Here is an 11,681-nt window from a genome sequence, read left to right as displayed (position 1 = left end):
GGGCGGGGGCCGCCACCGCCCCGCCGAGCCCCGCCGGGTGGGAGGCCCGGCCCCCCTCAAGCACAGCGGCCGTGCCATTTTGTAGAACATCTGGCTGAACAAAATGGCTATTTTTGAGGGTAGAGGCAAACTTTTCTTTTTTTCCTTGGAGCAGCGCTGCCTGTAAGCGGATACTTCTCCCTTCAGGAGGAGTAATGTTCTGCACGGGGAGAAGGTGAGGTGTAACGTAGGGGTTGGAAATAGAAACCCTGAGTGATGTTTTATCTGCTGCTGGGAACTCAAGGTTAAAAGCTTTCACACCTCACTTGGAAAAATCGGTGTCATTGCATTCCGTTCAAAATAAATTTAACACCCTCTTTCTCTGATTTTATTTCTTGCTGTCCAAAATAAACCCTGAGAACAAAAGGAAAGTGAAAAACAGAAATTTTAGGTGTTGAACCTTTATTAAGTAGAAGGGTTCTTCAGTGTGCCGCCCTAATGTAACCCTGCTGTACACAAATTTTGTCAAACTCTTTCTTGTGTCTTCTTCCCGTGGGCATCTCTGCTGCTCTGGGGGGGTTTCTTTTCCCTAATTTGAAGGAATACTGCAAAACAGAGCATGTGCACAGTAAGTGTGGCTCTCAGGCTGCCAGTGAACAAAGCGTGGTGCATGCCTCATTCTGCTGCAGCGCCTGGACCAGCACCCAAATTCAGATCATACAGGAAGGTTGTGTTGCTAACCATTTTCGTGCTTCTCACACATACTCTGTCTTGGCGAAGGGATTATTAATCTAAAAAGTCTGCTGTGGCTCTTAATGTATAAAAGCAACTCTTCAGGCAAACCTGAGTGTGAAGTAGTCTACGGTGTTTCCAGACATCTTTAAGGTGAACATCCACAGTTTTCCATGAGTTCTTTAGCATGTTGAACACCACGCTCTGGTTCCACTTCCTGCAAACCCACTGTGTTCTCTTTACTGACGTGCAAGCAGTAATATCACTCTTGGGATGAAGACTATGTCAGTAGGCAGAGTACGGATCCAGCGCGTGCTCTGTTCCAGGAAAACACATAGTTGTGATGTCAGGTATCTGTTTTCAAGGAAATTTCTTTTCCCCTGTATGAGGAGTGCCCACAGATACATTTACACAAGCTACTCTGCTGAAAACTTACTGGAAGTTGCAACCTGACCTGGCAATTGAGGCGAGCTGTGGTGAGCTAATTCCCACCTTTCCTAATTTTTATTTTTAGATCCATCGCACTGCCTTTTTTTTTTATTTATCTATTTCTTTGAGTCACCAGACACACATTATCCCTCAGAATATTCACAGAACTAAGGTGGCCACAGCAAGGGAGAGTGTTAGCTTTTGAAGTAGGACTCAGCATCATAAACCAGCAAATATCCATTTTCTTGAAATGAGAACCTGCTTTCAGAAACTGTTCCTGCTTTTCTGAGACCTAAGATATGATGTGTCATCCTCAAATTCCATCCCACGTCCCAGCTTATGTCTGGAATTCTCTGATAAAAGCCAGGTGAAAAGCACATTGTCAGAAAACGTTGCTGTATGAGCGTTGGATGTACTTTACCTAGCCTGCTCCAAAGGAAGAATTACTGAGTGGAAGTCAGTGGAAAAGAGGAGTTTCCATCCTAGGAAGCACATACATACATGCAATGAGGAGGCAATTTGAGGTCATTTTTCCAGTTACTGAGTATAGAGCCAATGAATGTGTGAACAGATCCTGCTGCTGATACAAGCTGCTAATTAAGCTCAATTGACATGGAAAAGGAAAGGGTGATGAGAAGTCTTCCAGGACAGGAGGGTTATGATATATAACAGTTATGATATGTAACTGCTTAAGTGTAAGAGCTAACTACCTAAGGAACAGGATGTGGTGGAAACACGAGGAAGAAATATCTGCTTTTAGCCATTACTTGCAAGTGGCATATAAAAGGTTCCTATATCAGGTATAGTTCCTGTAAAGGTTAAATTATTGACATTGACCTAATTTCTGTCTGTTTTAAGTCCAGTTCACATCATTTTGCACTGCTCTTAGGTCTTAGAGCAGTATAAGTATTTACACAAACTGAAAATTGTATTGTCTGAAACTTGAATGAGAAAAGACAGTGTCAGCAAGCGTGTGACTGTGTCTAATGCTTTCCACATAATTACACAAATACAGGGACAAATGCAAGATCCCTGTTTGAGAAAACATTACTGGAAGCATACAAAACAAAATTATAATTTCCAGTGATGCTCAAATTAGTTTCTTGCATAGCCATCATTTACAAGCAGGCAGAAATAGTCTTATGAATAGTATTTCAAGATGATTTGGAACAGCCTGGTTTCTTTTTTAAAGGAATCTCTGACAGTAATTACAACACAAGCATGTAGTAATTATTATATTGCATGCTGTTAAATTTTGTGAGAAGTCTCTTATTTATTTCAGGAAATGGATGTAGCTCATTTGTCTGTCCTGCTGTCAGCTTGTCCCTCAAGCTAAGAGGAAATGAAAGGAAGATTCACCTGAAGTCTTCCTTCAGATGACATCAGTTTGAATTTATAAACCACCCGTTCATGGTTTCTGCATCCAAATAAGGATTAGGAATGTCCCAAACCTCTGCTTTAGCCATTGGTATTCTGATTCATGTTCTTGGTCTATTCAAATTTTTTTTCCTACTGAAATCCTACCTTTTTGACTCTTGGCTAGGAAAGGCAGATGCCCTTATAAGGTTCTCCTGACTTTTGTTTCTCCGTTGTATTGCTCTGCAGATAAACCTCTCTACTTGGTTTCCTTTGCTGCACAGCCTTGTGGGGATCCACATGTGACTGGGAGCACGATCTGTCCCTGTAGTCATTCTTCTGCAAATTCCTATAGCAAAGAGAAGGTGAATCAGTACAGAAAGGACCAACCCAAGTCACTTGTTATTCTATAAGCAACCTTAGAAAAAAAGGCCACCCAGGCTTAATCATCTCCTAAAATTATTGCTTATAAGGAACAAGAATCATGAAGAGAAAAGGTCAGGATTCCTCTCCTTGACATAGGGAGACCATTAAATGCTTCCTGCAGTTCCCAAATATTTTGCAAGAACCCCTGTTGCGAGCTGAAAATTTCTGAATCATCACAATTTCAAGTCTGTGGTTTTTGTTAGGTCACAGCAAAATTCACTTCAAGGCTGCCGAGGCTCTACTGCACAGTGCTTTATTCACTGCTGAGTGTCTCGTCCAGGAATCCGGAACATCGCTCTTGAAATGAAATCCATTCCTTCTGCCTGTTAACTGCAACTTCAGGGAGACGTAACTTTATGCCGGCTCTCAGCACAGGAATGAATTTCATCGCATATAAATGCTCCGTGACAGGACATTAATTGCATCTTTGGCACTCTCAGTGGAAATTCCTTCTCTTCTCCCTCCTCCCTAGTCCTTCCCAACGAATTGTTCAGTGTCATCAACACAGAAAAACGCATTTCCTTTCTCTAGCTGTCCATGGATTAGGGTATTTAGTTTGGTTTACCCAAACTGTTGTAGTTTGCCAGTGATGAGAAGTTTGCAGCCACAGCTCTTGTTTTGCATTAGAGTCTGCAGTACTGTCAGCCCCAGGCATTTAACCCTCATGAGCTACTCCCTGCAAAATCAGGGGAGTGGCTTTGGAGGGCAAGGGGGAAGAGATTTTCATTCTTTCCCAGGTAAAGGAGTCCTCCTGGGACTTTCAGGCTGTTTGTTTGTTTTCCTGACTTTTAAGGAGGTGTTTGCATCACATACACGTTACTTAAGAACAGAAACAGAGATCCTGACATGCTTCCTGCTGCCAAAACATCAGCAAAAATGAGAACTCTCAGTAGACCCATGACAATGGGAATTGGCAGACAAGTGGCATGGCACAGTCCCTCATTCCCAGGTGAAGCTTCTGAATGGGCAACACCAGCTTCAAAGAGCTGAAAACCTGTTCTTCATCACATTTTGAGGTATTTGGCAGAGACTTTCACAGATGCCTGAATCCTTCTCACGTTGCCCTAAATCCTTTGGAAACCGCATCCTGATGCCCCGACAGAGGAGTTCTGCAGCACTTCTGGGAACTCTCAGGACAGCTCTGGAGGTCTGAGTCGGTGTTTCAAGATGTGTCATGAGCATCACTGACTGGGACTGTGGGACCTGGCTTGGTGTCTGACACCAAGCACGATGGGGCCAGCTCTTGAAAGATGTTATTTTAGGCAGAGCTGGAACTATTTTGTCTCAAGGGCTGTTCCATCTCCCAAGTTGATGTCTGCCCTGCTCACATTCTGGTGGCTGTTTTTACTTAGTCATTACGGGTTTCTAACAATAATTAGACTTTTGAGTAATAAAGGTTTTTTCTTTTAATGAAACGACAACTGTTAGTTATGTCTATGTTGTTAGGATCACTTGCATCTCTCTCAAAGATCAGAAACGGAGCTGAAACCCTCCCTTTTTCCAGAGCAATTTTAAAAGTACTAAAGTGAAGTGAAATAACAGTGATATCACCACCAGCAGCATGAGGTGAACTTGGCCACAAACCCTGGTGTTTGAGTGCAATTCCTTTTATTCTCTCCCAGTGAATATGGCAAACCACACTGAGTCTTGTTTGGTTTTAGGCAGGCCTGGTTAAAATCCAGAAATAAATGCTAGTGCTGGGTTGAGCTTGGCTTGCTGTGAGGAAGTTGAATACACTGAGCAAGCAAACAGCCACATATTATGATGATTATAGGGGAGTGCATAAGGGGTTGAGATTGAGAGTCACAAAGGGCTGAACTGAGCCAGGAGCATCCCAAAGGAAATGTTTTGGCTCCAAGCTGCAGTTTGTCCCCTGTTTCCTTCTTACCCCTTCCACCCAGCATTACATGGAGCCAAGGAGTGTGGATAGTTCTTTGCTGCCAGTTTTGAGGGGGTTTTCTTTTTTCTTGTTTCCTTCTTCTTCTTTTACTGTAAGTAATCTGATTTTTGGCTGCATTCTCAGAGATGAGAGAAGCTCTCACTTTCACTTGTTTTTCAGCCCTGCCCAGAAGTTCTCATTGGCCTCCTGCTCTATACTTTCCAGCTTCTGGGGTAGAACTTGAGTCTTCTCCCTGTCTTCATTCTCACTTTCTTCTTCTTGCTTTTCTACCCTCTGCCTCCTGATAGTCCAGGCCAGCAAGATGTTCCTTGGTTTCTGATGTATTTATTTTAGCTTGGCAGTTTCTATGGCCCAGCAGTAGTGTCACTTCTCCTGTGGGACTTTCACAACTCTTTCTCTTCTGTGGATGGGAATCCAGCCCAGAGAGAGGCCCAGAATAAGGCAGAAGGGCTATTTCTGACTTATTCAAACCCTGTGTGGAGGCTGAGCTTCTAGCAAGAAATTGTAATAAAGCAGGCCGGACTTTCATTTTGTGTCAATCTGTCAACTCGTAATTAGTCTGAAGTCAGGGCTTCTTACAGGTATGATTCTTCCCTGGGGAGCTTTGCCAAGGGACAGTTTTGGTTCTTTATAGGCATCAGTATTGAAATTATTTTTTCCTCCCATCACTTCCATTGGGAACCTGTAATGACAGTCAAGCTGGCAAATGGAGCTACCTTAGACCTACGTCTCATTGTTTAACTGTTTCTGGGGTGGCTTCATGTTACTTTCTAGTTGTGCTTGGATCCATTTTGGTTGAAAGCTGGCCTCATGGCAAAGGACTTTCAAGACTGACTCAGAAAATTTCTGCTCTGTCATTAATCCTTTGAATTCTTTCTTTACTTTCAACTGGTGATTATCGTGGGTTAGACTTTTTTTTCTGGCACTCAAAACTGATAATAGTCTGCATATGTTTTTTGATTCTGGTTCTTGTTATGCTATGGGGGTTTCTTTGCATCTTGGACTGGCTTGGAGCTCGTATTTTCAGTCTGTAGTGAGCTACCTGTCCATGAAATCTTTCAGATTTGGAGCATTCCAACAGCCATCACTCACTTCATTTACCTTTCTGACAGTATTTCTAGAGTTTCATCAGCACTCTTGAGACGATGAATTACTGTAGTAACAAAAATATACATGGTTTTCATGGGCCATTTTACATTATTCTTTTTGCCATCTACCCTGATACAGCCACACCAAAGGAGTTCATGTGGAAATTGAAGTTTTGTCACTGATAGGATTCAGCCATGACATGTGTGGGATTGGCTTAGCTAGAGATGCTGCAAGAGGTTTTCCACTGGGACATCACAAGAGAAAACAAGTCAGTTTGCCCAGAACAAGGAGCCATGCCCATATTCCAGGAATCTGTTTCACTGCTTCCAAACACTTACACACTGATTTAAAGCCTCAAAGTGTTTTGCAGGAAAGCTGGTGATTCAAACACATCTCTTCTCTTGCAGAATTCTCCTCTCAAGACCAGCCAGCACCTTTGACTGCTGGGCGGAGGGATGGCTTTGTAGTTTGGCCTATACTTTCTGGGTTACACTTTCCCTGTAATGGCATGGGAGCAGTGGTCAGGCAGGCACATAGGCATGTAATGGGTGGAAAACTAAATCTCTTACCTTACAATAAGATGGTTGCAGTCCAGCCCCTTGAACTGAGCAAGAAAATTCACACTTTTCTTAAAAAGAGCAGAATTTCAGCCTGTTAGCTGGATAATTCAGGGTAATGATTAGCATTTCTACAGACATGGAAACAGAGAAAAAAAAAAAAGCTGTTTCAAAGGGGGGAAAAAAGCCTGAATAGTTTGACACAGTCTGAAGAGGAAAGTTTCTCATTATGTTTTCCAGGATAGCTTCTGGCAACACCGAAAAAGCTGAACATCATTATTAAGTGAAGTAGGAACTTTTTCAAAGCTGCATCATATCTTGTGGTCATATGCTAAAAACAAATATCCCAAAGCTCTTGATGATGCATCTGGTGTTTGTACTGATTGAATATGTCCCAAGCCAGCTATACTTATTGGAGGCACATTTTTGCTTAGCCAGGTCATGCCGAAATTGAAGTAAACGTTACCTAAATACCTATCATCAGATTGGGGTATTAATCTGGCAGGATTAGTATAAACCCACTTGCTGTCCATTCCACATCTGAAAGATTTATAGGGGAAGGTAGAGCTTCAGAGTGTGGAGATATACATTGCTTCTGCATCTGATTATACTCTCCAGATTTATGTACAATGTGGAAAGAGGTCGTAGATCACTTTCCAGGAACAACATTCACATTTTCCATGGAGTGCATTAGTATAAAATGAAGATTACGTGCCCATAAAATGAAGGGAAAGTTTTTGACAGAAGGTCTCTTCAATGAATTTACAGTCAAAAATGTCATGTGTAGTATTGAAAATTAGTGCTACACAAAGAATTTATCTCCTGATGGACTTTTCCTTCTCCCTTTTTTCGAATTTTGTTTCAGTGGTGCACAGGGACATAGAAATGGAAGGCTGCAAAGGGCCTGTGTAAGTCTCATTTCTTTAGAAAAAAATTTCCTTAAATATAAATTTAAAAAATTACTCTTTTTCCTCTATCAAATAAAATAGCCTGAGACATTTCTTATAGGGAAAAAAAAGTGGGGAAGAGAGAGACATACCTTTGATAGGAATTTTTTATAGAAGACTGAGCATCTGTGCATGGGAAAGAAATCTTTAAGACCAGAGAATCCTAAGGATCACAGAAAAATCACCAGTGTTTTGCCAGTGTTGTTGTAAGATGACTCTGTGGTAAAGCTTTGGGCTCTGGAGTACTGGTGTTTAAGCCCCTCTGAGATGCCTGGGGCTCACGTCGGCCAAAGGACATCTACCTCCCATGTGTTTATGACCTAAGATTGTTTGACAGGCCAGGTCCCAGAGACTTGTGAGCCTGAATCTCACTGAAAGACAGTAAATTTTGGTGTCCTAGTGCCTGAGTGCATACAGCCATGTCATTTATGCCCCTGGCTCCTGTAGAAACAGTGTCTGGTAGAAACCTTGCCAAGAGAAAGCAGATCAGCTGGGGGAAGCACTGTTAGGCCAGAGGCAACCCAAGGCACTGAATTCCTTGCTGATGTTGGCTCTCAGCTTGGAGATCTGTGAGGGTTTGCAGCTCAAAGGCTCCCATTCTGACCCTGCAACGACTAATTAAAGTGTGTAGCTTTACCTGTTGCAGTTATTCCACTATTTGATTTACCTCAGCTGTCACCTGAATAAAGGCAGGCATGTGCTTTGTCTCTCCAGAGCTCGCTCCACGCACCTCTGTGAGCAGCGTTTAGATACCTTGGTATCCTCAGCCTTGCCACTGGGAAAGTGTGTATGAATAAACTTCATGACAGGGTCATAAATTACAGGGAGAGTAGAGCAAATCTTGGCAGCAGATCACAGCTGCTGGAGAGATGAGAGCTGTGGCAGACACATGAGAAGAGAAGCAAAGGAAGACTAATATTTAAGAGGAAGGCAGAAATTTTACTACTAGACTTGGTTCCATTAAAATGAGACTGTTTCTGACCTTCATTTCTTTGGGAGCAGGCTCAGTCTCCTAATTTCTGTTTAATGTTTTTCTTTTTGTCTCATCTCTCAGGGAAGGATTGATGCTTTCAGACCATTAGAAATTCTTCCTTCTTTACAGAAAAGCCAAAATCAAAACCATAAAGTGCCACTGATTTTGAAGCAGACCAGAGGAATCTCACAAAAGCATACATACTGTCCATGCCCATCTCCAAATCCATGGACTGCAGCTATATCCCTAAATTTGTGTGCCAGCCTTCACAGGATGTGGGCCTAAATATTCTTTCCACGTCCAGTGTCTGTCACAAACTCTAAGCACCGTTACTGTGTAAAATTAATTTTTTTTCTTTGATGTTTCATACCCTTATAACATTCTTATAAGTGTGTTTGAAAACTGTGGTATGACTTTAAGATATGCTTGGAAAACCTTCAAACAATTACAAATATGCACACCAAAAAATCTGTGCTTGGATGAGGTAATCCACAAGAGGGTCTCCAGTTGGCCTTTTGAAAACCAAGTATTTTATATATAAATGTCAGTGTTAATTAAAAATCAACACAGAACAGGAAATAAAAACCTGTAATGCTGTATTGGTTATGATCTGAATACACTAATTAGGTATTTCTAAGAGTTTATTCCTGCTCTTGGAAGCAGTCAAGCTTTTTAAAAGAAACAAACAGATATGCACCCACTGGAGGATGCAGCCCACCAGATGATTTCATACTGAAACGAACACGTGGAGAAGAATTTTCAAAGACATGGTGGGCCCTTGCACAGTGCCTGATTATTAATGAAAACGGAGCGTCCTAATCCTTTTGGCATCTAGAAAAATCCCTCCCATGATTTAAGCATATTGGCCAAAGCCCCCTCCCTGGAGAGCTGTGTAGGTTCATACCATGAATCAGTGAGACCTCATGAGTTACTATTTGCGTGCTTATGCTCTTAGCTGGCTTTAATAAGTGGTGCTAAATGGCTTTTCAGATCTGGTTCTCAGATACACAAAATGTGCCTTCCAACACTGCTGGATACAGCCAAGCTGCAGGAGGGAAGAGGAAATGGCCTGAGCTTAATCCATCCTCAGGACAATCTTAAAATGATTAATTTGTGCTTGTCCTCGAGTGCCACACAGCAGGTTTCAGGGCTACCGAGTTGTTCCAGAAATCTGTTTATTTATAGGTGGTACATACAATTATTGCCTTTTTTTAAGGATGGAAGAATATGCCAGAGCATCCCAGGCATACTTACACCTTGCTGGTGGGACACACACCTCGAAAAATTTGCAAATCACAGCACTTTAAATCAGGGGTCATACAGAGATAAAATTAATTTTAAAAACTATGCACCATAGTGTGTTCGGTGCTATGCACACCATTTATTTTTATGAGTGCACAGGGGCACTGCAGACATGCCTCAGCTACGGGTGACTGCTTACATCTTTAAGTCCTTTTAGGTAAAATTCTCTCCTAAATGGTAGAATATAAATAAACTGAACTACATTCACCTCCATGGAAGGTAGCACTTTCTGGTGTTCAAATGCCACACTGGATATCAATCACTGGTTTGTTTTGCCTTGTTGAAAGAAGAAACTTCCTTTACAAAACTGATTTTTGATATTGATTTTAAGTCCAAGCATAACTTCTGGGTGTTGTGACCTGGGAGTTTTAAATTTAGATTCATACTCCAATTTGTATTCATGTGTCTACTAAATATTAATTCAGTCGAAATGAACAAATTACATAATGTTTATTGAGTGGGAACTGGAAGACATGACCTTGTTAAACTGGTGCCAGAAGAGCCAAGACCAGGGAGAGCATCACAAACATCATCTGTAAGTGATGAGTTCCCAAAAATAAAGGGGTTTTTTTGTCAGGAAGAGGCTCAGCAAGTGTCCATAACTGTCTGGAAATGACCAGAAATCAGTCTTCAGTCGTTTCTGCTGCAAAAGAACTTGAATGAGGCTGCAAGCAACTGCTGAATCCTGCAAAGAAGAAAGGAAACTTTTCACCTGTCACCATTTGCAAGTTGCCAGAGGCAATGAAAGTATAAACACAATAACTCACTGCAGTAGCAATAGCTTTGCAGTGAACTGCACTGTCACCCTAAACCCCTGTGTTAGATTATAAGGGTATGCTGTGCATGATGAATGCTTCTGGTTTAAAATATTCCAGGGAGAACATTTTTTACCTCTCCCCCCTCCTCAACTTCTACCAACTCTGTTTGCATCTAATAAAATCCAGATGCTTCTTGAAATAAAATTATTGCTACACTGGACCACAAAACTTCTTTTAAAATCAAGGCTGTGACATTTTTAGCCAATGTTCCCTTTTGCTGCAGTGTGCTCAGAGCAGGAGGCAGTAGAAACACAGGCAGAAGGTGTTAATTTTATCTGCTAACAGTGGTGTTGTTGCTCTGTGAACTGGTTCTAATATGGCTCAGATCTAATATCCAAGATCTTGGAAGATCTTTCCTGAGAACAAGTCAGATTTCTCTTAATCTAGTGTATACTTACCTTCTGCACCTACATGACATCTGAAAAATACTATTTTCTGTCTCGATGACCAAAGGTGTTAAACCAACAGTATGCACATGGAAATTTGGAGGCACACTTTCTAAGGAAGAAATTTAGGATGCTGTGTCAAGGAAGGTTATGAGGCATCATTGTGATGGTTTGCAACACATTTATGGCAGAGGGCCAAGTCAGACAAAAAGTGAATTTATAGTGGGTCTATTATGTCTACAGTAATAACCATCCTTTATGATGCTGTGACAGCCTGTTTTCATTTTATTTAAAAGACCAAAGGCTTTTATGGTCAAACCTTGGCTTGCACATCTCTGTCTTAATCATCTCTCCTACCACTACAGTGAAATACCTTGACTCCTTGTGTATTTTGTATTTTTAGCCCTGTCCCATTCTTCCAGGAATCCTCCCTTGACCACACCTCCATTATTGTGCAGATTTTCCCTTTTCCAACTTGCAAGATAAGAATATAAGAAACATAAGAAATATGTTTCCTTTTTTAAAGAACTGAAATACTTGGATTTCAGCAAGCACTGTTCCCCCTGTGTTGCACAGGAATTCACTTGTGGCCAGATGCTCCTGAAAGCCCGCTGCTCTTTCTGAAGCAAATACATCTCAGAGAATCACAGCTCACTTTCCTCTAGGGTCAGGTGCTACATGGAATAACATGATGCTAATTAAAGTTCTGAAACTCTTTTCAAATTCAAATTTAAAGCCTTTTCAAGGCAGCAAAATTTGGCAGCTCTCCACTTTGAAAAACTGAAAG

General features: G+C 41.6%; 1 protein-coding gene across 1 annotated transcript in view; it reads right to left on the bottom strand.

Annotated features, from left to right (window-relative positions):
- FN1 (fibronectin 1) overlaps nt 1-11,681 on the bottom strand; it is a 67,179-nt gene that overhangs the window by 52,838 nt on the left and 2,660 nt on the right. The window contains exon 2 of the mRNA XM_017747093.1: nt 11,268-11,368. Coding sequence (XP_017602582.1) covers nt 11,268-11,368 — 101 coding nt within the window. The remainder of the gene's footprint in view (nt 1-11,267; nt 11,369-11,681) is intronic.

Source organism: Corvus brachyrhynchos, unplaced genomic scaffold (genome assembly GCF_000691975.1).
Source record: "Corvus brachyrhynchos isolate BGI_N302 unplaced genomic scaffold, ASM69197v1 scaffold671, whole genome shotgun sequence".
NCBI lineage: Eukaryota > Metazoa > Chordata > Aves > Passeriformes > Corvidae > Corvus > Corvus brachyrhynchos.
Note: the sequence above shows the minus strand (reverse complement) of the source record. Positions and strands in the feature narration are given on the sequence as shown.